Below are 26,819 nucleotides of genomic sequence, written 5' to 3'. Positions count from 1 at the left end.
TTGTTACTTGAAAGTGTTTTAAATATTTTATTGTTCCTTAAACTTGGTTTTCTTATATGTTGTTAACTTTATAATCATTATATACTCACGTAATATCAGTCATTTTTGCATATTATCTAATCAGTTATGTTATAAATAAACTGCTCTTGCATAAGTTAAAGATAGGTGTAATATTTTCATGTTTTTTCATTTAAACCGCAATATTTTTGCAAATCCCTATAATCATTTTAATTAGGTTATTATAATAATGGTGTTTTCCTCATAATAAACAAATGTTCTACCTCTTTATCGCTAACATATACCTACATTGTTAAAAAATGCTTTGTTAATGAACTAATTTGTATAAAATGCATTTTAAATAAAGTATAATGTTCAATTATTATGAATACCTTATATGTATATGATACGTATGTAATGTAATATTACAAAAATTGGAAATTGAACATCATTTTGTATAATACCCTATAGTTTTGAATGCAAATGTCATTTTACAAGAAATAGGATTCGATAACATATTTTAGAACGTACATTGACCCTTACCGTATCTTCTAATTTATCTGAAACATTTAACTGATAACCTTTTTATCGCTTGAATAATATTTAATAATTTTTTGAATTGAACTACCAGATATTGCCACACAGACAAACCGATCATCCTTCCAAAAAATGCTAAATATAAAGAGATCGACGTAAAGTTAAAAATAGTCCTATCAGTATCAATAGCTGAAATATTTACGACTCTCTAGAAACTGACTGTATTTTCAGTGAAGGATATATTCCATCTATTTTGGTTTTTATAATGTGCACTTATTTTTTCGTACAATAAACTATTAGTACTTGCACTGAATCTACGAATAATAATCAGTACAAGTTATATGTCATTACTATAACACTTTACAACTTTTTTTCACATTTCCGTTTAGGAAAAAATGGCAAGGGCGAGTTTTTTCGATGTAGAAAATGCATTGAAGTACAGAGTTTTAAATAAATGTTTACAAAACATTGTCAACTAAAAATCCCTAAATATTAGCATCCTTTACAATGAATAATGTTTTCGAATACTTAGTAGGTAAAACATGAATGTGTCCAAACATTTTTTAAAAGGGTGGATTACATGGAAATTATAGATAAATATCAACTGCTTCTACTCAAACATAAAACGTAAGTTTCTCAATTACAAATCAGCCATTAGTTTCTTTTAACTATAAGCAAACTGAGCACGTCAGTTCCTGAAGGTTATTTGGCAACTAAAATAACGACTTACACTTTCCCGGGTCTATTCACATTAGCCAAAGTCGTAAGTTGCATGCCCAATGTTTAATTTTTAATATAACTGCCGTAGAAACTTGTGTCAATGTCAAATAGTTCAAGTTCAAAGTTGTGGGCATAATTATCTTGTACTGGAGGTTAGTAAATGTGGTTTTTCATTAACACTCACACATTGTTTATGTCAGATTAGTCTGGAATTTCATAATAAAAAAATTAATGTTATGAAATAAAACTTTAAACTAGTTTAGATTGATTTTTTATAGTCCAGTATCGAATCTAATTCTAAAAAAAAAATTCGTTTTCTGATTGCGTAAAATTTGTATATATACCTTATTGTTTTCATTGAAATAATAATAATATGTTACATATTATCTATAAATAATATAAAAAAATGTATTTCATTCATTATGACCATGATTATTATTTTTTTATATGTAAAAATTGTAAAAAAAAATCATAAATAATTCTAATTTCTAAGTAATTTTTTGAATGAATGGATTGTTTAATCCCTCGTAAACTTTCCCTCGTTCAAAACTAATCCTCACAAATACCTGCATATTAGTATCAATCTGTTTCTAACATAATTTTTTAATTATAAAGTTAATATGTGATATTTCATTATTTGCATTTTGTTTGGTAAAAAAATTATTTACTATTATGTTCACTATTGCATTTGTTAAGATTAAAAAAACCCAAATTTATCAGAATTCTTGGGTCATAACATTCAAAGGTGAAGATAAAATGACAACTGTTACATAATTATTATTACGATATTGTTTTATTTGTGCATTTTTGAATGTATTTGTCAAATAAAATAGTAGGAACATAATTTAATGGAAAAATGATTATTGTGACGGCTTTTTTTTACCAAAAATATACGAATAAATAAATTAGTAGAGAGCTTTTATTTATGTTTGGATGTGGGTTTAAAAATTACAAACTGGCGTTCAGAACTAGGAAGAGGTCCAAGATTAAATTGATTTATTCACAAATGTGTGAAAATACAAATATATAATCTCTTTTTATAAGATTATAAATTCTCAAATACATTTTTATTTTCCAAACTATAATTTCAATCAGGACGTTTTATTTTTATACAACTGATAAAACATAAAATTCCCAAATGATGTCCAAATTTATTTTGTTTTTAATTTAGGTAATTCTTACATATTATAAAGCACCACAAAAAGAAGTGGGAGGTACGAAAGACAAGACCATGGTATTTATATGCGTTCGGGGTTGCTAAATCTGAATCCGAGGTCCGTTTGCCCCGATCAGGTCTGCTAAATACTCTTAAGTTCTAAACTCAAAACACTGTACGCATTTATGCGTATTAAAATTTGAGTAACAAATAAGGTTAAAGAAAGAAAGCTTTAACTCTGAGTCCGTGACTCTAGAGTCGATTGTCGATTGTTTTGACATGACAAATTTCTAGTATTCATAAGCCTAATTTAGGAAGCTCAAACCAATGTGTCCGTTAATGCTTCATTAATTTATGCAATGAGTCTGTGTCGATTGAGATTCTTAAGAACAATTTTTCAAGATAATAGGTTTTTTGCCTTCATTATGGCACCGAGAATACTACTCACTTTTGTGGTATCGCACTATTTTCTTCAAAAATGCACAAAATACGTCAATGAAAATATACTCTGACGATGCAAGAATAGAAGAAAGATCAATCAACTTATTAAAAATGTGTATAAAAGTCCGTTTGGTTTTGAACTCGTAAGTTTTGATTGGGTTTCAGGATCAAGGAGAAATATTTCACCAAGATATTAAAGAAATGGAGTGTCGGTACCAAGGTAGATCGGATATAAAAATGCGATTACTGCTGGTCGTTAAAACGAAATTTACCATCGACAAGATAAAAGAAATCCAAATCTGTTGAAACAAAATAAAAAAAATTGTATTTTTCTTTGGTATCAACTAATGATTTCCAAAAATGTAGTGCATTCTCTTACTATAGAACGTTGTTTCATTTTTAAAAAAAGAACAATGTTGTGTAAATGAAAATAAAATGATAAAGTAAAAAATAGGTTAAATAATAGACGTTTGTCAACATAACATTAAATAATTTAAATAATACAGTAAGTGATAGGCTTTTCACTAGTAACATCAGAAGACAGTAACAAGAGATTGAAAGTAATTAGACAATGTTTTGAACATTTGTTGCCAGGAAACGAAGAACTCGAATAACTATTATGAATGACAAGCGGCTGAAAGAAGTTTTTATAATTATTTTCTAATGTGTCGAACTCTCGTGTGGTATTAGAAAAATTATTTTTGAATATTACAATGACATACACTTTTGCTATATTGTATTTTTAATTAATTAAGGTCACTTAAGTTTAAACAAAACGAAATATCTAAATTGCGTTAAACTTTTGAACGTGAGAAATACAGTTATTGTAAATGTGTCCCTAAGTGAAGGATTTTACGACGATATTTTGCTCTGTTGCCTTAAAAGTATTGCCTCCCCATCTTCTCATGGGTTAATAATTAAATTTGAATGATGTTCATTGCCAAACCCTAGTGAGTTTCCATTGAGTTAGATGAGCAGCGACCCATAATTTTTATAATTTCCTGTTGATTGATACCTGCTTTGAGAAGATGAGACGCTGTAGTGAATCGTGCGACATAGTTCGCAATCCAGCCCTATTGTCTTTGAAGGTTCCTTCATCCACTTCGGCATTATATTTACCCCAATCGGCATATTTTTGTACCATCCTAAGAAATATGATTTATCCCAAATAATGTTCACTGTTAGAAATAGCCTGTCAGTTTGCAATCCGCTTAGTTTGTAATTTCTTTAGCAGTCGAATAGGTGAAATATCAGGGTTTTGGATATTTGGAATTAACCATTTATTGTTAGTATCTTTTTGTGCTCCACCTGGTGTGCTGTTTTTTGAAAATATCTTGTTTTATTTCATTCTTCAAATGGGTAAACCCGTATTATTGTTCGTATCGTCTTTAAAATAATGTAATAAACATTTTGATCTCTGTCGTCGTAGTATTTTATCATTTTCGAGATTTCTTGTCTATTTAGAACATCAGAATTTTGCCTTCTATTTCAAGCCTCTTTTTATAGCAACTTATACTTTGCGTTTTCAGCATCTCTCACGGATTTGAATTCCATATCTTTAAAGAGGTCGAATCTGTTAAATTTGTCGTAGTACATACCTTGCATTAATTTAATAACGGCCTCTTTGTGGTCTTATCCATTCCGTTTTTTCATATTAAACCCATAGTTCTTTTGTCTACAAATTTGTACCCTCTATTCTCGCAAAATGATAGAAATTACTTCTAACTGGACACGTTGCGTATTTTCAAATGCATTTTAGTTAATTTTATTATTTATTTCTTTCACTAAAGATACACTCTACTTTTTTAATTTTTGAAATTTTTATGCAAAGTGGAAGCAGACAAAAATATGTTGTAAGGCGATAAGATAAAATATTTCAAATTATTCTCGCAGTAATGTTTTATTTTCACTGAAATAATGCCTCCATTGTCTAGAACGTACGTATAAAACTGAAACTGAACTTCGCTTTTGGTCTTTAGCAATGTCAAAAAGCAATCAATGAAATCTTCAGAATTTTTATATTTTCAATATTTTTCTTTACTGTACAGAAATTGCATTAAACTGTTTCATTTATGCATACTAATATAGTGATTGTTTTATGTTTTATGACGTACTGTACATATTGTAATGGGAGATTGGGTACGAAATGACCACTTTGGTTTAGTGCAATTATCTCGGTTTCGAGAATACAATACCTATGTATGTTTTTAGACACGAAAATTGAATAATTCCAAATATTTCGAATTTTCACCTCCAAGAAGGGTAGTAATTTTTTTTTGTTGTTTGTTGTTTTCTTGTTTTGTTTTTTATTTACTATTTCATATAACATGCTCATAAATACATAGAAGAGTGAGAAAAACAATGTGTTTAATATTTTTGTCACACTTTCCAATTTTGATGTGACAATGAAATTCTGGTAGCACAATTTTTTTAATAAGCTTTCCAATAGTGTTTATACAAGAAAAACAGTTAACACCAATATTTTGCTGCTTTAGTGCAGTACCATCAGAAAAATTTCCCTGTAACGAAACAGTAAAAACTTATATACAGGGCGTTTTCAAAAGGAGTAGCACAAATAGTACCGGTAAATCTATAACTAAGGGTGAAGAAATGACCTTTGTAAAGTATTAACCCCTCAAAATAGTCCTCAAAGTATCCAAAAAAACGATATGGAAAAGCGGTTGTAATTTGAGAACCAAATGTCAACTTTTTTACAAATACAGATGCAAGTATTTCAATGATTTTTGAAAATTTCTGCCCCTTGGAGGGAAAATAAGCAACCTTTAGCTATAAGTTTTTTGTTTCGCCAAAATTATGTAAAAGTTATCGTCTATTATATAATTTTTGTATTGCAAGTGAGTATCTCCACTACTACTTTCGAGAGTTTTGAGTGCTTTTTGGTATGTTTAAGTAAGTTTGTATGAACAGCGGTTGCAAAATCTTGGAATATATAACTTTTATCTTATATTTTTACAATGTGTGCATTTACATACGACGGTACTTTGTAAAAATGCCTGATAAGAAGGCTGGTCCTAAATTGTTTCTCTGTGCTTTCAGACTATAAAAAAAATAGGGGTATACTTTTATATACACTTTTTTCTGGAAATCAGTGATAATAGAAAGATACCCTTTTAAAAGAGATATATATCATTTTTGTGATATCGCTATTCCATCTCCAACTGTTTTATTTTTATCCCAGTTACCAGTTTTTTTTTGTTTCCAGATATTTATCTAGACATGGGTGATGGAGACTATAAAGTATCTTCAGAAATATACAAGGAGCACGACTACGGAACATCATCGAAACCGATCGTTGATAAAAATAGTACGACAAGAAACCAAGAAGATAATTTATAATATACACATCGATTTTTTTATTTTTAGATATTGTTTCGAAATTTTGCTTCAGATATCCTCAGTACCGAGTATCCACTGATCCCGACGGCGATCTAATTGTGCCTCGCAAAACTTCTAAGAACACTAACAATGCTGTGATAGAAATAGGTAGGTCGAAATCACACTTCACCCTCCTCAAGATTTCACCATAGACTATTTTATGGAAATAAACGTATCTCAGGTTTTAATCTGGTCTATGTGCAGGTAGGTATAAGAAAAAGTACTATGCTGGTAGAAATTTTAATCTTTATAAGTTGAAATTTAGTTTAAATTTGTTTCAGTTGTTTTTTTTTAAGTTTTACTCGAAAATCAGGCTATTTTCGAAAAATATAAAGGAGTAGTAGATAAAAGCATTTTAAAATTATGAAAACAACTACTACATTTGGCGGCTACATTAAATAGTACAAAAATACGTATTTAATTTTTCCTCTCCTTCATAAATACGAATTAAATTATAAAATAAATTAAGAACTATCAGTCCCCATCTATACTGTTTTGAGTTAATATGGAATACAATTTTCTTCAACAATAAAGCGCCATCTGCTCATTTTACGGACAACTGCGCACACGAATAGATCCATGTATACATTGCTTCGTCTGCCGATTCATAAGTAAGCTAAGTAGTTCCTAGATGGCGTCAGGTGTGGGTTGTAGCAAAGTTAATATACAGGAACGTCTGAATCTGGTTCGTGCTGTGGCAGTAACAGTATTTAGGGGTGATATAAATTTTTCATATGGGCCTTCGTTAACAAGTTACGGACCCTTGGTGAAAATTAAAGTTATTTTTATTTAGTCTCTAAACTATTAACTTTAGCATAATGCAGATTTGGATCGATAACATATGCGTACAGATTGTTTTTGATGTTGTAAGCACAAGTGTTCATTACGCCCAGAACGCCAGGGACGGATTATGCCCAATGGTTAAATGAAAGTCAATTAGTAACATTATTCTACTTATATTTTAGAACACATGAAAAGCACCGTGCTTGACTTAGTTGGATTGCAGATTTGGAGAGGATCTTTATTGCTCGCAGATTGGTTAATACATAATCACCATAGTATTTTATCAAGTGATTCCTATATTTTGGAGCTGGGATCCGGGGTTGGCTTAACAAGTATAGTTGCTTCTATGTTCGCCCCAGTGTTCTGTACAGGTAAAATAAATAAAGGTCAAGACATATCGAAGTTTTAATAATTTGAATTTCTGTTGAAGATGTAAATAAAGGAAATCTTCTCAGTATTATCAGAAGCAACATTGAGAGAAATAAGCATATTGTGAAACATGCAGTGAACGTGCTTGAATTAAATTTCACAGAGGAAGCACTACCGAAGGATATTCTTCGAAATTTAGCTAAGATTCGCATTATTATTGCTGCAGATAGTAAGTATACATTTAGGTATTTTTTAAACTTCATAGAATAATAAAATTTATTTATTTTGATATATTTTGTAAAACTAATATGCAAAATTGTTAGATTATGTTCAATGATGTAGACATTGGTAAAAAATAACACAGGCCGACAAAATCCTCGAACCCAGAAACCAGAATGTACTTTTCCCAAGGATTTTGGTACGCTGAATCCGAATCCAAGGTTCAAATTTCTCAGTTAGCTCTGGTTTTCGAGATATTCTAACCTAAAGGTGCCAAAATCGCGATATTTTGACATATTTGAGGTTATGTTACATGGATAGGTTATTTTGTTACTAAAACAATTAATGGGATCCTAAAGTATCTGATCATGAATCTGAACACCAAAATACTGTATCACGTCAAATTTTGCAATAAACTTAAAAAAATATCTAAAAATTTGATATCTATATGGCCGATATATTTTACGCATTATATCAATCTGAAAATACATTTACACGCAAAAAAGGCTAATACGCTCAATCCCGAACTGATAAACCCTAAGCCCAAAAACCCTAAGTCCATAAATACTTAACCTATAAACTCCAAACCCATAAACTGTAAAAATAAAAATGATAATGATTAATTTTTTAGTTAACAAGGACCTTCCGTTATTATCAGTAATAAGTACACCATATTTTGAAATTCGTGTAACTGTAAATATATATATATATTTTTCATAATTTTCAGGCAAGCCTTATAATTAGAATTTTTAATAATATTCTGAAACATGTTTAAATTGTAAATTCGATACGAAAATTGTAAATATTATCGGTGTTATATTCTGCATTGTTTATAAATAAAGATTCCCTTCTCAGTTCGATACACCTGAAAGTAAATTCGTGCCCAAAGCCCTTTGGATTCGGCGCTTATGCTACCTCTTAGAATTTCACTCTTAATCACAGATGATAATAAATTATTATATCTGTGATTGTGTGGGTACATATAATTTATGAACTAAACCTAAATGACAAACCTAAACACTAAATTCAACCCGAATATCTATTTTACTCTAGTAACTATTTGTTCTATTGTTCTATTGTATTGTTCTAAACTTAAGTACTATGGGTTTGATGAACCGACTTTAGATCTTATTAATTCTTATTTACACGGAAGATCTCAACAGGTATGTGTTAATAACATTTTTTCTAATAGTTTAGACATACTTTCTTGTGTACCCCAGGATACAATTTTGGGTCCCTTACTTTTTATAATTTACACTGCTTCCATTTTAGAATCAATTCAACAATGTAAAGTAGAAGCTTATGCTGATGATACTCAACTATATCATCATTTTGATATTAATGATCTGGATCAAGCGTGCAATATTGTCAGCTCTAAGTTACAAACTGTAAGGCAATTATCTGACGTACATAATTTAAAATTAAATTCTAAAAAATCAAAAATATATTTTTTTTGATACTAAGAAAAAGTAACAAATATTAAGACTTAACTTTAATATTATAATTGATGGTATTCCAATTCCTATTACTGACAGTGTAAAAAATCTGGGAGTGACTCTTGGCAGTAAATTACGTCAGCATGTGAAAACATTACTCCAAAAATATTATTATTCGCTTAGATTAATTTATAGCAGTCATCATATTCTGAATTAAAATTATGTTATGTGAGTCGGTTGTTCTTTCCTATTTTAATTACTGTGATTATATCTATGGTCCATGCCTTAGTATACAAAAAAAATAGAATTCAAAAAGTCCAAATTTGAGGTTGTCGACTTGTACATGGATTAAGAAAATTTGATCATATTTCTCACAAAATTGTAGAAATCAAGTGGCTCAACATGGAGAATCGTCGACGTCACCATCTTGGCAATCTTGTGCATAGCCCTTTAAGTGGCTACAACTTCTTTAGGAAGAATTTTTGAACCCACGTTTATCTAAACAAAAAGTAATATTTTAACGACATAGAAATATTGCCCCCTAATTTCGGGACACCCATTAAGGTCATAGAATGAATGTTGACGGTGTCACAATTTTGGAAAATGAGACTAATTATAATTATAATCGGCGGAATTTTCTTGAAATGGTTATTATTAATGATTTTGCTAATAAAAAGTCTGATATCAACAATCTTAATAGCATTTATAATTTTTTATTACATTTTCTTAAGCACAGAAATTTGCTGTCAAATATAGCCAATTATTCGTTCGCCTTAATTACTTCGCAACCTCAGCGATCATTATCTAACGATTATCTTTTCTTCTGAGGGACCGAACCCTTGCATATTGCCCGCTGTTTGGTAGGTAGATACATCGATATTATCTATTCTTGTAACAGCTCCGATTACCAATCTGCCTTTCCCTTTGTAAGAGTAAATCAGGTTAAAAAATCTTTGGTCTTGAACCAACCTTTTGGTTGGTAGTATTCCTTTACTATAATATTTATTAACAAAATTTAAACGCCTTTATTTAACAAGAAAAATAATACACATGATATTTTGATTTTGTTCAACACTTTTCTCAGTCACGGTATTTTCAGTTGCTATAAACTCCTAATGTCTCTATTTGGGCTCTTATATCCTGAAAGGTGTCATCATAATAAATGGCAATTGGACATTATTACCCGCATTCTCGGAATCATAAATCTATTCAATATATCTTAAAGGGAAAGCTATTAAGTGGCACATCAAATGGCTACTAAATGTATCAGTATTTCCTACGCATTTGAGTGAAAATGTTACTTTCGCATGTGTGTCAGGTGATTTTAATAAATGTATTTTTTTGGGAAGGTCATCAAAATATCATTATGAACACGTAGTCTTAAAGATATGAGTATATTATAACAAGTCCGGAGAAAGTGTTTTACTTCCAATTGTTTACATTGGTATAACTTACATCGTTAACTTGAAATTGACATTTTCAATTAAATATGTACAATGTGCGATGTCTTTGCTTCCACCTAATAAAAAGATTACCAATTCTTTAATTTCATTAATTACAAAATTACACAGCACCACAAAAAGCGAGCTGGGCTGTGGAGCAGATCAGATTTCGCATGTCTTTCCAGTCACTGACTACTCAAGTCAGTTTGAAAATCGTTTTCTTGATGTTAAAGTCACAAACTGATTCGAGAATTCTCACTCTGGATTCGGATTCAGTGGATTAAAGTACAAGGCTGTGTTGCTGTCGAGTTGGAATTGGATTAAAAAGTATTGTATTTCTTTGCTCAACAATTTCAAGGATTGTAATATTAAAAAAATAATAAACTATAAACTAAGACATTTCGTAATTAGATAGTTGTAATTAATAATCCTTCTGTCTCATAATAATAGTAGCAAGTGAACATTGACGAATATAGATGTAAGTTATGTTGTAGCGCAAAATAGCGAATCCTTCAGTCAAAATCAATGTTTTATGATATCTGTCATTTGTTTTGACACATCTTTCAATTTTTAGGTTCACCTAGTTATTACAAATCGCAATCAATTGTTTTATTTCAGTTGAATATTAACCCATTGTAAAAGTAAAATGAATAGAAGAGACTTTTCAAGCAAAGATCGAGTTCTTGATGCATAAAAAAATGGAAAACTTGCAGAAAGGTGCCATTATATTAGTTGCAAAAGAATTTAAGTTCTACAGAATGCTGCTTCCGAAAATAATTGTAAAAAACAAAACTGGGCATAAATGCAAAGGTTATGCAGAAAAACTTAGACATATTCCTCTTAGTAGAAGAGTACTAGTACACAGATACAGAAAATGTTTTTTAAAAACATACTGCCAACAATTCGTAAAAAATTACCAAGAGGATCAAGACATTGCCCCTTATTTATTCAAGAAAATAAAGCAAAACTACATCTAAATAATGATGATCTGTTACTATTAGAGCAGGGATTTCGTGATGGAGGGACAATACAAAAATGAATTCACAACCACTAAATAGCCCAGACTTTAAAATGTTCTTGAGTTCTTTAACTCAATGCAGTCACTACTATCAAGCCTCGCCTAATAATATTGATGAGTTAATACAAGCAATAAACATAGCATTCGATAATGTTTCTCCCGAAATACTGGATAATACGTCATTCACTTTTAATCTATTGTTGAATTTAATCTAGTTTTTTGATAATAAGCGTTGAGTTCTATATTTATTTTCCTTTGGTACTATTATTATGGGACAAATTAAATACATCAGCTGCTACTATTATTATAGGACAGAGGGAGTATCTAATTGTAAGCCACTTGGAAGATACTGCGTACAATTAATAACCAATTTCAAATAAACTGCTCCATATATAAAATAAGCATTTACATGGGTGACTTTGGACTACCATCTCAATTGAATCACTCGAAGTGAATTTATCGTGCACTAAAAGTGACATACTTATTATTTAGCTGATCATCAATTTTGTCAGGCTTTCTCTCGTAATTCTTTAACCTTATATTTTTCTACTTTATTGTTCTAAAAAGCTTGTGGTTCTGAAAAATCGTGGTGGTGATCTCTTTCGATGGCTTCCCGTTTCACTTATTTGGATGATTCCATTATTCATTTTTATTAAATTATGCAATTGTGTTGTATAATTTACTTACTGTTACTGAATTGTACTTAAAATTCAAATAATTTCTTCATGTTTGCAAACACTTATGGTCCATAACCGCTCCGAAAGTGTTAATGCCTTCAGTTTCAACCAAGATACATTGAAGATTTGCTATCACTTAAAATTGAATCACCAAAGACACAGAATAATATAAATAGTCCTTTATAACCACAGTAGTCATTTACATGATAAAATAGTGTTTTATTATAGTAAAATTAGGTAAGACGTTAGTTGTGGATAAAATAGATTAACCTTAATCTGACTAATAAATAAATGAATAATCTATTTATTTCAGCTGTATATGATGATAGAATAACAGATGCTTTCGTAAGGACCCTTCAACTCTTACTTTCCACACCACCAGAAAAATGTGTTTATGTTGCCTTAGAGAAGCGTTATGTCTTTACAATAGCGGATTGTGCATCGACAGCCCCGTGCTATGAATATTTTCTCCAGCGTCTCCGACAAATAAAAAATTTAAAAACCGAAGATATACCGTTAAGTTTCCCAAAATTTTTCGAATATGAAAGAGTTAAGGAACTGGTTTTATTAAAAATAACATCAGTATTATAATGTGTTAATGTTATTTTGTATTTAATAAACTTATTTTATACTTGCACTTTTGTTTGTACTCTTTTAAATCTAGTTGTTTTTTTAAAATTTATGTTTAATTATTATAATTAAAACTGTATTTATATAAACAGATAATACTTTTTAAGATTTATCTGAAATATATCTTTGTTTCTTTAAACTTGTTGTCTTCTCTGTATAAACTTGGATTGCAGATTAGTTGAGTAAATACGATGTAATGTTTAATCACCAAGAATTTTGCCACGCCATTTTCCATTTAATCAGAAAATGAAACAGTTGCATATTTTCCCACGAAGTTTGCTGTTAAGCTTTCTCTGTTTTTCATGATAGCACATGAAAAAAGAAAAAGTTACAATGTACGATCGCTTATGACCGTCGTTCTTTCCTTTGGCAATATCATACTATGATCCACATTATGAAAATATGGGTAGATTGCATGTACAAAATGTTTTTTTAGGTCAAAGCCGTAAGGTTGAAAAGTATTACAAAGCGTAATCAAATTACAAAGAAGGCTCGTTACATGTTTGGATTAAAAATTAGACGATCTTGTAAAGATATACCTCGGTAATATTATAGAAAGTTAAAACAAATTGTTACTACGGTATTCTTAGAGATTTTTTTTGGATATTCAAGGAAATAAACACCTTTTGCAGATAGTTTCGTTAGAATCGCAGGGCATACAATAAGGGGAAAGCTCTCCTTTCCGTGAACAGCCTTTATACACCTTTGCATGTATAAAAGGCTCCAGTAGGGTGAACAGATCCTATTTCTAAGCTTGGCTTTAATTCATTAGCAAATGTTGAGTTCATCTTCCCTAGCTTCTAGAGCATTAGTGATGTAGGTGTAATATTGTTGAATGCTTGCTACATACCTAATGATCTTATCTACTTATCCCGATGAGAAAGATATTTCTCATGTATACTTAATAGATAATTTACATTGTTTAAATTGGGATTCACTTTTTCTATAAGAAGCATCATAGGTAGGTAGCTATACATCCAATTAATGGAGAAACCTTTGGCAGGGATAAATTATTTACGGCCATGACATAAATAGTTATTTACACCATAAAGGAGGTAAATTATACTTAACTGCTGCGTTTCTGAAATTTCACGCTTTTTTATGCGCTATCAAGCAGGTAGATGTTATAACCAACCAGTCGGCAAGAATAGTCTTTCTATGATTCCTAATAAGATTGCACAGTTTTTGAAACTAGAACATCCTGAAGCATTATACAGACCATTTATTCCGAAGAACATCGGCAACGTTAATGGCTATTACAGGAGTTGATGTATTAGCAATCAAGAGACATAATGGGTGGAAATCAGCCACAATTGCAGAAAGTTATGTTGCTGATAGTTTATGTAACAAAAATGAAATAGACTTCTGGTTCTTGTAGTACGTCGCATCATGCTATTTTAATGGATGTCAGATAATATTGAGCCTCCGCTGACTGAAATTGAGCGGTCAAATCATTTTGAGAAAAATGTGACAATTAATAAACGCGAGGAAAACTTCTTCTTCCACTTCTACGGAAAATCCACTTACCTCCTTAAAAACAATGTATTAATAGTCTATTTAGTGCGAGCAGATAAACAAATGTGGCAATGAGTGATGCTGTAATGATGATAATATACGCAATGCGGATAGTATTAATGATTTTTAGATCTGGAAGAATCATAGAAAAAGATACAATAAATTTGTTTCTGTTTAAAAAAATTGTAAATACATAGTAGAGTTAAAATTAGCAGGAACTTTGGAAAACACTACATTTCTAAATTCTAAGGGGCACTTATGAATAAATTTTGAAAATCGCCTGGTTTCTCAGATATCATGATAAAGTTATTGATTCTGAAAATTTAGACAATTTTTGTTATAAATATTAATAATTATTAGTTTCTTTATTTTATTCTGTATTTCTGCCACATGAGAAAGAAAATTAAATTTTAAGTCACCTACCTCTTACCACTAATTATTATTTTTGAAGTATGGCTTCACAAAAACAAAATGTTGGAATTTGGAAGTAATTTCAAATTAGAAATTTTTAATCTAGTTAATATGCCGTGATATATTAAAACAAGTTCAAATTAATGTTTCTGCGAAAATTTACGATATTCAATATTTTATGTTAAGAGTCAGACCAACTATAGCATTAATTCTGCAATAGATAGATATCTTGCATTACTTAAAAATGGAGGTATTTGGCATAAGTTTTATTAGTTTAAAAAAATTTTAGGTAATAGTTATTCTTCAACAATTCGATTTTTTTGTTATATGTATTCCTGATTTTTGTACATCCTGTACATCCCATAGAAACGGATAAGAATGAAGCAAAATAAATTATTGAATTTCCATTCACAAACAACAGACATTTTGTTTGTTTTTTATATTAATTAGAAAATATTGGTTTTCTATTTGTTTACTTATATGTTGAAGTTTGTTTTTATACAGGGTGAGTTTTTAGGGTAATAGTACGTGTTAGTGCACCATCAACTTTGCGGGTTGTTTTTAACTCAAACTACATTGTAGAAACTGACAATGAAAAATAATTTGGCTTTTGTATAACTTAGCGACACATTTTAATGTCACCAGAAGTAAAGACCATATAAAATATATTACACCGATTTATAAGTAGGTATCGAATAAGAAAATGTTTGTCAGATTGGTTGAACATTGTAGCAAGCCCACCCTGTAATGCTTATGTATTTGCAAGAAGATTGTTGGCAACCTAAAGTGCGTGAAGGGAGACATATTTTTCTCGAAGTGTTTCTTTTGATTGCTCGATAACCGTAACTCAAAAAATTTTGTATCTAAAAATGTTGAAACTAGAGGCTTTAAGCTTCAAAATCATTAAAATCAAGATTACATTAAAACAACGTTCTGTATCACCGGCTGGTGGTTGGTGTAATTTTATTCAATCGATCAGCGATCGCATTATCTCGAGCGTAGTCGTAACCAGTTTGTCATTATTCATTGTAAACGAATCATTACTACTGATGACGCTAAGATTTAGGGAATTTTTAGTTGATAGTACCAGCCATGCAATGTTGCCAAAGGCAGTCACGTGGATTGTAATTATTTATGAAGCTAGGTTTCTGTTTTTATTACTAAAAATTTGCTCATTTTATGTTGGAAAGGACGATTTGAATAATTTGAAGTGAGATGATCCGTTTGAATTGGTTTCCTATACACTTCTAGAATTCAAATCAATTGAAGAAATGAAATGATTATTTTGTTCAGATTTAAAAGTAAAAGAAGCAGAAGGATGAAGTCTATTTAATTCAATCATGCTGTACTTTAAAGGTGTTAAGCGTTTCAAATTAATTCTATTCCCTTTTAAATCATGTTTGGAAATTATATTAACAGACAAGCTCGTTAATAATCACCTAATTAGATCATTCGCTGACGTTTTGGAATGAATTATTTTTCCCTCCACAGTACGCTGTCGGAAGATTTCACTTTTTTCTCAGCTTTTTCAGCGATTATAGGCCAGGAAATATAGAGTTGGACGCGACTTTTTGTTTCGGTAAGCTGAATTTATCACTATAGATGCTAAATACTCTGTACAATGACATATTACGGTCCACAGTCATAAAAATGGAGGGAAGATTATTTACAGGGTGGTTAATTGTATAATTTTTACGTAAATTCACATTTTTCGCTTAAAACTTCTTTCCGTTCATTTCCACGAGAATACAGTATCTAAGGTACTTTTTTCGTCTTCAAAAGACCTACCAAACTAGCCCTCGAGCGTCAAGAAATATTGATTAGATCAAAAGTTATAAACAAAAGAAGTTTATTTACGACATTTGAATTAAACATTTATAAACTGCGTTATTATTACCAGAACGTTTTGGCATCGCATCCTCTCATTCCTTATCACTGTCTAATAACTCACACGAAACCTGGAATCGGTAAATTGAATAGTTTACAAGTTATGGCCTTATAAACAATTTAACTAATGATTAGTCTGGACGATCCCGAGGATCTTCCACAATCGCACTGATTTTTTTCATGGTAGACTTTATAATAATACATTGAAATCTATAATTTTTTTTTAATTTCAAATTTGTAATCTGGGAATTTTTTTAATTTTTTAGCCTCAGTTGCAAAATGAAATATACGACGCATGAGCGTGATATAGTTATATTATTACATATTCGGAAAGCTATGAAAATAGCTTTAAGTTAAAAAAAAATCGTCAAGATTCGTTGAAAAACAACGGAGTTACAGACTATTCCACCAATCATATCAATAATCATATCAAAGAATTTATTCCTTTATTGCGTTTATAAATTCTTTTATTTAAAAATTTCACGGGCAGTTGTATTTTTAAATAATATAATGTAAAATTATATATCATCGAGATACAGGGTATTCAAGTTTCCAAAAATATTTTCAGTCATATCTTCATATTGCGCTGAACGATTTGAATGAAATTTATTACAGTTTATTCATTTACTTAGACCATTTATTGAATGTAATATTAACCTCGGGGCGTTAACCAGTGGCGTGTTACTGAAGATGCCTCTCCGAATTTCAAATTCAAGTACTGTTACGTTAAGTGAATGAAAAGTTTTTCTTGGTGGTTTTTAATAGTAGCAGCTGTTTAGGAGATAATTTACTTATTTACCGACCATAATGAGCAAATTTAGTCCACATGCTCATATTTGTTTAAAATCCATCTGCAAAAATTGATTATTTTGTCTGCATTATCAATTAGTAAGCTTTACTATGATCTCGCTTTAGTACAAGCCCAAATATCCCCTAAATGGTTGCTAATATTAAAAAACATCAAGAAACATGTTTCATGCAGTTAACAGTACCTGAATAAAACATTTTTTCTACAAAAAACGCCAGTGGCGTACTGTTTTCTTGGAAAAATGGGGTGCCACCTCCATCGGCACGCCACTGGTTAAAGTCACGAGATTAATATTATATTCAATAAAAGATCTAATTAAGTAAGCACGCTGTAGTGAATTCAATTCCGTTATCGCATTATTTAAAGTGAAATCACTTTGTATATAATATTTTATGTTTGTTGATATTTTTTTGAAAAATATATTACTTCTCTGTTAGATATGAAAAAAATCAGAGCTATTAGCAATCAATAACGTTTTATCCGTAAAGTGACAACTTTCATAATTATTTATGTTGCAATATCTGATACAAACATAATTTCCTGTAACGAAATGGCATATGTTAAAATATCTGACTGATATAATGGATTGTACTATATTACAAAACAAATAAAGTGTAAATCAATGGGTATATTTGCATATAGTGTTGTATTTATTTAAGTAAATTTGTTTTCATGTTTAAAATTTAAAAATTTCTTTCAAATTAAATGGGGTGCCTTCATAAATGTTTACAAGCTACATGTCAGCCAACATTGAAGGGCTGGTACTGTTAACGGCGTCATCAATATTAAAAATTGATTTACAATGAACTGTAACAAACCGTTACACCTGCGCTCGAGATAATAAGGAAATAAAATTATGGTTCCAAATAAAAATACTGGTCATATGGCTTGTAATCATTTATGAAGGCTCCGTATGTTATTCCGTAGCCGCATAGGTACTCTAATTTGGATCTTATAACCCGCTTATTGTGAAGTAACAAAATTTTGGTTGGGGGTTCTTACCGGTGTTAAAGTTAATTTTGTTCAGAGAAACTCTTAAGTTTCTAATCTCGTTATATCTTGTGACTTCAGGATATTGTTCAACATATAGTAAGTACTTAAAATTTAATTAGTTTTGTTAGCATGCTCACGTAATATTAATATTTAATTAGTAAACAAGTAACTGGAAAAATTTAAAAGCTTATATCAACTATAATAGCAGTAAAAGCTACAATAAGTAGACAACTTTATACATAATATAGATATTTTATGATTTTCTTTGTTATTTATTGCATAATTATACTATTGCCAAAGCGTAAAGTAAATATACTACACAAATTTGTATAAAATTTAAATACTGTATAGGGTGAAACGCAAAAAGTGCGTAAAAAAATAAGTTAATAAATTGGGCGCCAACCTACAAATATTCTGACTCTTAAAATCTCTCAGTTTTCTCACCTTGTAAGTAGGGAAAATAAAATGAATACAAAAATTCTAGATGTATCTCACTATGCTGTCCTTGGCGATGGACGGGGATGTACTGCCAAATGTCACGGAAGGAGGTTGACAACTAGGGTGGAAAATTGAAGTTCGCCAATCGACCTAGATCTCTCCTTTCAGCTACCATAAACCAAACGTTGTTAGGCGTCAAAACTTTATCTAGTATGTTGAAGACAGCTAAAGTGTGGACAGCCAAATCCACCAAACTATACTGCTTATTATCTTTATAAAAAACCTCTTCTTAAACATTAACTTTACTTAATTAGATCATAAATAGATTTCGACAAATAACTTCTTAAATTAATTTAATCAGTTAGATTTAATCTCTAAACTGTTAAATTTTAAAAACTCAGCTATTTAACTTTTCTTTTTCTTTTAAACTGGTATCGAGGAACGCTATTGGTCTCATCCAGAATTAAGGGCCCAATTGGTCACCTGGTTAGGCTACGAGGTAGGTCGGTTGCATATCTCCGGTGGAGGCTCCACGTTGGGCGCCATGACGCGGATGCGCCTCCTCCTGGCAAATAAAGGTCTATCATCTGTTGGCACTCTGACTAAAATTTTTGAAAAACTTTATGATGAACTATTTCGACTTTTAATGAGCGTTCACTATGTCAAAATTCATAATTTTCCTTCAACCCAGTTTGGGGGGCGTAGCTCCCTTACGAAGCATTTCTCGACTCATGTTTATACAAAAAAATATTCTTATTTTGGACAATAGAATTAAGTGGTAAATTATTGGACACTAATTATAAGACACCCTGTATATCGTTTATTTGAATGCTGCTTGATAGAACAGAATGCTATGGACGCGAATTCTTTTGAACGGCGTGTCCTAGACCACCAAGTACAGCTGGTAGATACAGGAATTGCCGTGGGTGCACGTTCAATCACCGGCGGGGTGGATCCCGTTAGAACAGCTGCTGCATGGTCTGATTTTCAAATTCAATTTCAAAAGTGTGATGAAAAATTGTATTTCCCTCGTCTCTCATCCGGTCTCAGGGAGGCTTTAGCAGAAGACGTGGTCGGTGGCTACGGCTTCTCGATGTCGTCGTTGTGGCTCGAGATTGTGGTAGAGATTTTGAAAGGTCGGTGAATTTATCGGAAAGATCGGTGCATTTTGAAGTGCCCATTGTATGAAGATTTCACCTAACATGAGGTACGCGCAGCGTAGGACTATATCCGTAGGTTTATTGAATTTTGTCTACAGAACACTTACTACGTTGTAGTCAATACGGTTCTACCAATTATAATAATTGTGTCCTTCGGTGAAAAGGGAGGGAAATCGTAAGAATGTGAAGCACGATGGATTCAAAACAAATTAACATCTTTTATCAGTGCATGCGTACAAGGTACAATCAGTTTCCAATGCAATGTGGCCCTGCTCTGCCTCTCTTGGTCCGCTTTCGCGACTGTATACTCATCTCTTTCGGCCAGACGCCTCCACGTTCCATAGGCAGGTTTCCATCGCAACGCGCCGATATTCTTGCTGTCAGTGTGTCGGGATCCGTTCAGTTGAAACGTGTGGGTATCGTAGCACAGCTGATACAGTCATGTTCTACTGAAAACAGTCCAATATTTCATGTGGAGCCTAAAATATTTTTTATTGAAACTTACAAAACAGATTACAGCTTCAATATCACGACAGCAGTTTAATTCCTTGATATGTAGGCGTTAAGTACCACATGAACAAGTCGTAAGGCCTTTCCAGTTGCGAATACAAAATTAATGTTCTAAACAGGTAAAAATAAATGTTTGTTGGTAGTAAATGTATGTCTGTTTTAGTCTGTGTTATTGTAAGTTAGTTTCGTCACGTCGATTTTCCTAAAAATTTTTAATATTTCAAATATAGAAATATACTACATACTTATAGAAACTTACGCATCAGTTAAGGTTCAAAATAGAAACGCTTCGCATTTATTATTATTTAAGAAAATGTTTTTTTTTTTAGTTTTATGTTTCCTTCGAATTTTTCATCACGTTCTGTGTTCAAAAAGTTAACAAATATAATATATAGAATTGTTGCCATAAATATTCAATTCATTTACCACAATATTATTAAATTTGCTTTTACTTAACACAAAACGAACTTTTATAATGAAGTTTAATGTTAACGTGTTTTAACATAACCACCTGTAGTATGTACATATTTTTGTGGCGCTGTTGAACGTCGTTAAATGTAATTAAAGAACATTCTGTAGGAATTATGAGTTACATGTGTTGTGTAAGTAGTGAAGTTTTATTTAGGTGTTCAAGACACTCAACTCAACAGCATCGTTTTGAATTAGTATTTTATAATTTAGTACCTACTCGCTTTCATACTTTAGTATTATTTTTCAAATAGATTTTACGCTGTTAATTTTGTAGAATATAAAAAAATAATAATAATTTTTTAATTGATTTAGTAACTACTGAATTAAGAAAATGTATGTACCTATTCCTAAGTACCGAAATTGAAAATTGAAATAAACTGAATGATATTACAAAACTTCAACACAAACATAAACACTAAGATTTATGTATAATCTATACGGTATGTCTAACTGGGAAGTAATGCGATCGATATATGAAGGGAACTTACAGAAAATGTCTCTAATTAACTATCGATATCAACAGAGTTATCATTAGAGCTGTCATAATTGGCCGCGCACCAAAGGCGTGCGGATCATCAACATAAAGTGAACAATGATTATAAGATTTATTTGTTTTACGCATCGTTGCCATCGGTTCTACAATCTGGATGGGATCCGTTATAGATCGCATCATCAGGTATGTCTTTAGTCTTGTTTCAGCGAAACTTTATCTTAACGAAGGGGGCAGCTTAAATAGGTATTTTTAGAACTCATTATTTTCCTTTAATTTCGTAAAATTCTTTTCTATTCCAAAAAATATAGCTCTGTTTTGTTTTCCACTTGAATAGTTTTTACATGTGTTAATAATTTTATAGCTACTTACCGGTAAATTTGTTTTTTTTTAGTCAGTATAATATGAATTGTTTGCTGTTTTTTAGCACTAACTACGCTCCACATAATTGCACACATCATCATCAAAAGACAACTACTGTTGTCTTTGTTATCATGCATAATTTAATTTGTTGCTTTTTAATAAATAATGCGTACGCCTATATCCCGCGGCTCAGTTGCTGACAGCCCTAGTTATCATGAATAAAATATAAGGCTTCAAGTACTTCCAATTATACTAAAAGTAGACACTAAAAACGGTATTTTAAATAGAACGTCATATTTATTATTATGTTTTTAAACTCTTCTGAACAGTTTTCCAGAAATTTGATTTTTTTTTAATTTTGCAAGACCGTCTTTAAACATAAATATCGTGACGGAACCACTTTTTATTTGTCTGATTTTTTGGTATTATTTACTACCAATTTCGAGTAGCTTTCATGATTTTTTTCAAATTTTTATTTCAACCCCTCAAAAAGTTATGAGCGTTTGAATATTTTGGGTAAAAAAATTTCAAATACCTGTAACTTGGCAAAAACGAAAGATATCATACTCTTTTTCATTTTGTTCGTTTTGAGATGTAGTTTTTTTGAGGTGTGTTTAGATTTTTAAACCAAAAAAGTGCTTTTGAAAAAGAGTGACGGTTTATTTTCTTAGAAAAATTCTCAAAAAAATCGTCATTCAATATGCAATGTTATGAGACAGGTTCTAGAGGGAGATCTTTTTTTATCCTATTTTTTCAGTATAAAAAATTTTTTTTTGGTATTTTATTTTTTATGTAGTAAAGAAGTTTCTAAGTAACGCATATGAATATGTTATGCGATGTTTCGAATTGTATTAGCTATGTCCTGTCCAAATTTGGTTAGTGCATCTCTCTTGGTTTCGAAAATTCAATACCTTAGGAACATACTAAGTCACGAAAATTGAATAATTCCAAATATTTCGAATTTTCACCACCAAGAACGGGGGTGACAACATTTTCAACAGCAGGGCGATGTTTCGCATTATATTAGCTATGTCATTTCCAAATTTGGTTAGTGCATCTCTCTTGGTTTCGAAATTCAATACCTTGGTATGTTTTCAGTCACGAAAATTGAATAATTCCAAATATTTCGAATTTTCACCGCCAAGAACGAAGGTGACAACATTTTTAACAGTAAGGCGATGTTTCGCATTGTATTAGCCATGTCCTGTAATTCATTTTAAAGATTGAAATAGATCCGTGAGCCGAGACAATAGAGGATTCGGGTTTCGAGGGTTACTATTAACTGTTGTTATAAAAAACCGTTAATGCAAATAATATTTAATTATTTTGTTGAATGAAGGAAATCGTATGACTATAGGCTGAAAAATTAGAATTTATAGATACTTGCAGTATCGGACATCCAAATCTCATTACATCATATTAAATTTGGTGCTTTTATGAAATTTGAAGAAAATTGTATAACTGTGTACCGAGATATTAAAGTATCTGTTTAAAGGGCTAATATTAACTATCCACAAAAAAAGTTCGTTATCGAATCGTTTGATGCTTTTATTAACTTTGAAATAAATCGTGAGCCGAAATATTAGAGAAATCGTGGATTAGCTACTTTCAAAAAAATTGGTAATCGAATCGACTCTCAAAAAATCATTACAGCATATTAAATTTGATGCTTTTATAAAATTTGAAGGAAATCGTACGATTATGGCCGAGGTATTAGAGTATTTGGAGGATTAATATTGACTACCCTCAAAACAGTTTGTTATCGAATAGGATATCCAAAAATTATTACAACGTATTTATCAAATTTGATGGTTTCATGAAATTCTAAGGAGTGTGTGTTACTGAATATACATATTTATACTTCAGGTTAAAACGCCAGACAAGTTGGGTTGTTCGAAAATTAAAAGAAACATTAAATTAATTTAATTAGTTTTAAAAAAATTAATGAAAACTTCGGTGTCTTTTTTTGTCTGGCAATTCGTTTTTTAATAAAAAATACATTTACAAACTCAAATTACAAATGCCATACATGTTGGTATGTTTAAAAATATATAAATAAATAAACAAAGTTGTAAAAAATACAATTTCTCATTTTTTTCGACTTTTCATTTTATATTATAAGCTGTAATTACTCGGGAAACATACTCAAGATACTATTTCCGACTTAAAATTTCCTACTGAATCTGATGCTATGGGCGGAAGCCAAGAAAATCTGGAAAATAGGAAAAGCTCCATAAATTTAAAAAATTCACATTTTAAAACATATTTGAATTAAGAAATAAATTTGCAGGAAATTGTTATTCAGAACATAAACTTACAAACTTAGAAACTCAAATTAAAATTGTCAGACTAGCTGGGTTCTTTGCAAGTGTATAAATAAATAAAAAATTAATGTAGAGGATGCAATAATTGCAATATGAATATTTTTTTTGTATTATTATTTATTATAAAAAGTAATCGTTTAAATTAGGAAAAAAAAGAAAACCACGTTTTCATTAATTTTTTATAACTTTTCAATTCATTTATATATTTTCGAACATCTCAACTTGTATGGCATTTGTATATTGTGTTTATACGCGTATTTCATTTCATATCATTTAAACTTTAATATATTTTTTACGAATTTTCTTTTGTCTAGCACAATTTTTTCATTTTCCAATTTGTCTGGCAAATTTTTTGTGACAAGAAACATGGGTATTAATTTTAAGTACCCGAGATACCAGACAAATAGTGATCACTGAAAAGTGTTGAAAATAATAATTCCACAGAGAAACTCGACTCCGAACAATGGAAACCGTCTGGCAATTTATTTTTTTCATTTTCATAACAAAAATTTTCATTGTTTCGATTGCCAGAGAAAAAGTAAACGATGTTAGGCTGTTTTTTATATAATACACAGTACGTTTGCTACTAGTATTTTTGTCACAATTAAATTTGACCGAAATATGAAAAAAATCTAGAGTAACTATTTAATTTTAAAAAATATGACCTCTTTCAGTTACAGAAAAATTATTTGTTTATTAAATCAATTTGCCTGTATATACGAGCTATAGGGAACACCTTATACGCTTTGAATCACTCGATATGTCTTGAAACTGAGGGTAGATACGACCTGTTCAATAATTCTTTTGAATCTTGCTATTCATTTGTGTCATTTACACTTCTCTCTTTGCCATCCTGGAACACTCCGCATGTGATGTGTAGCTATATCTGAACCGTAAAGAAACGCATTAATTTGAGTAAATTGCCACTCACAAACGCCACCGGCGTAAAATTTTTCATCAATATTAATCCTGCAGTATAATAAAGTTCATACGTTTGTTCGGGAAAATTTAAATGTTTTCGGATTCAGAATATTAAACAGAAAGCCAACTTAATTAAAGTGTCAATATACACTGCGCCTCAGATAATAATATTGATTTTTAATCTTAATTTATCTCATTATGCATTTTACTGTAGGTAGATATCTACTTCTGTTTACGTTCAGTTGATACCAACATTAACTTTCTGATATTAACATATCGTAGTAATAGTTCATCATAAAAATCGGATTTATTGTCACTCCACCTAAAATGGAGTAGAATTAAAATAACAAAAAAAACGAGATTATTGAGGTCAAGGTCAAGGTCAATGTTCAAGGTCATATCAAGATCAAGTTGTTTTTTTTAATGGCGACCCCGGAAGTGGAAAGAGCAGAAAAATCTGTATCTTAATATGACACAGACCATAACCTCAAGGTTAATGGTCAATGTCAGTTCAAGGTCAAATGTTGATTTTTCCTATAATTTTTTATTTTTAACAACGGAATCAGAGGGAGTGACAGTCTTTGAGTAGATACATGATGGTACTCCTTAGTGACCCTGATCTAGAGGTCAAAGTCAAAAGAACATGTCAAGGTCATATCGGTTTTTGGAGTAGCGACCCCTTATTTCGACGCTAGAAATAAGAGAGCGTAGAATTCTACATGATATTAAGATCTTAAACGTGACCTTAAGATTAGTGGTCAAGGTCAGGTAGAGGTCAAGTGATTATTCGGGCTGTCAATTTTTATTTTTGACGATGGAATAGAAAGGACTCACAGTTTTTTAGTGACCTCAAGATCAAGGTCACTAAGGACCTTGGATATATCAAAGACAGGTAACTTTATTTAAATCGGTTCGTTTTCCTCCAAGGAAACTACTCTTGCAGTATGGTCCTGTATCTTTATAATACACAATTAATATTCTTTGTAGTAAGTAAGTAGTATTGAAAATTGAAATCTGTGCGGAAATAAGTAATTTACAATTTATTATTTTCTCTAAATTCTTATTTAAAGCCCTATCTAAGATTTGTATAGAATGTTAACAAGTTAAATTGTCTTTTCTTTTGTATACTCGATAGCAATTCTGGAGTCAGTAAACTGTTTGCTGTTATTCAAGTGCTGGTCTAAGTTCTTTATTAATTAATTTTCCTCAGAAACAATTTTTCTTGTTCCCTTTAATATACTTTGACGTAGGACGTAAATATCTAAGAAATAACTGAGAAATATACGCTGGTTAAAATACAAAACTGAAACCTTTTAAAATTTACTGAATTCGTTTAAAAAATATTTCAATTTTTCTATTTATAAAGAAAGCATCAAGGAACACTGCGTCTTAAAACTAACGTATGTAGGTGGAAAGCTAACAAGAAAAAAGGAAAACTTTTGTATACGCATAAATGATGAGATCAGAAATGGAAGGGCGGCTGTAATATGGTATAGTCTTTCCGAAGTCAGTTAAACATGTAAAAAAACGAGCAATCAAATTTAATGAGTTTCATAGGCGTCCCTAAAAAAGTTTTCTGCTAAAGGTAAAAAATTATAATAATTTGTATATAATGTGTAGAGAATTTCTATTTAAGTCCTCAAACAATTTTATAATATTGATGGTTTTGTTCGGTTTCAAAAAGTCTCCAAAATGCCATGTTGTAAT

General features: G+C 30.7%; 1 protein-coding gene across 2 annotated transcripts in view; it reads left to right on the top strand.

Moving 5' to 3' along the window:
• LOC108911153 (methyltransferase-like protein 22) overlaps positions 1–12,826 on the top strand; it is a 45,558-nt gene extending 32,732 nt beyond the window's left edge. Inside the window, exons 1-6 of one of the 2 annotated variants that reach the window (XM_018716000.2) lie at positions 1,278–1,406; positions 6,075–6,176; positions 6,236–6,355; positions 7,213–7,401; positions 7,461–7,628; positions 12,505–12,826. In XM_018716000.2, coding sequence (XP_018571516.1) covers positions 6,089–6,176; positions 6,236–6,355; positions 7,213–7,401; positions 7,461–7,628; positions 12,505–12,782 — 843 coding nt within the window. In that variant the 5' untranslated portion in view covers positions 1,278–1,406; positions 6,075–6,088 and the 3' untranslated portion in view covers positions 12,783–12,826. Of the gene's footprint in view, positions 1–1,277; positions 1,407–6,074; positions 6,177–6,235; positions 6,356–7,212; positions 7,402–7,460; positions 7,629–12,504 lie in introns of those variants that run through there. The other variant, XM_018716001.1, reaches the window with a different exon arrangement.
• The last annotated feature ends 13,993 nt before the right edge of the window (positions 12,827–26,819 follow it).

Source organism: Anoplophora glabripennis, unplaced genomic scaffold (genome assembly GCF_000390285.2).
Source record: "Anoplophora glabripennis isolate ALB-LARVAE unplaced genomic scaffold, Agla_2.0 scaffold239, whole genome shotgun sequence".
Classification (NCBI taxonomy): domain Eukaryota; kingdom Metazoa; phylum Arthropoda; class Insecta; order Coleoptera; family Cerambycidae; genus Anoplophora; species Anoplophora glabripennis.
The sequence above is the reverse complement of the archived record's forward strand: the minus strand, read 5'-3'. Positions and strand labels throughout refer to the sequence as shown.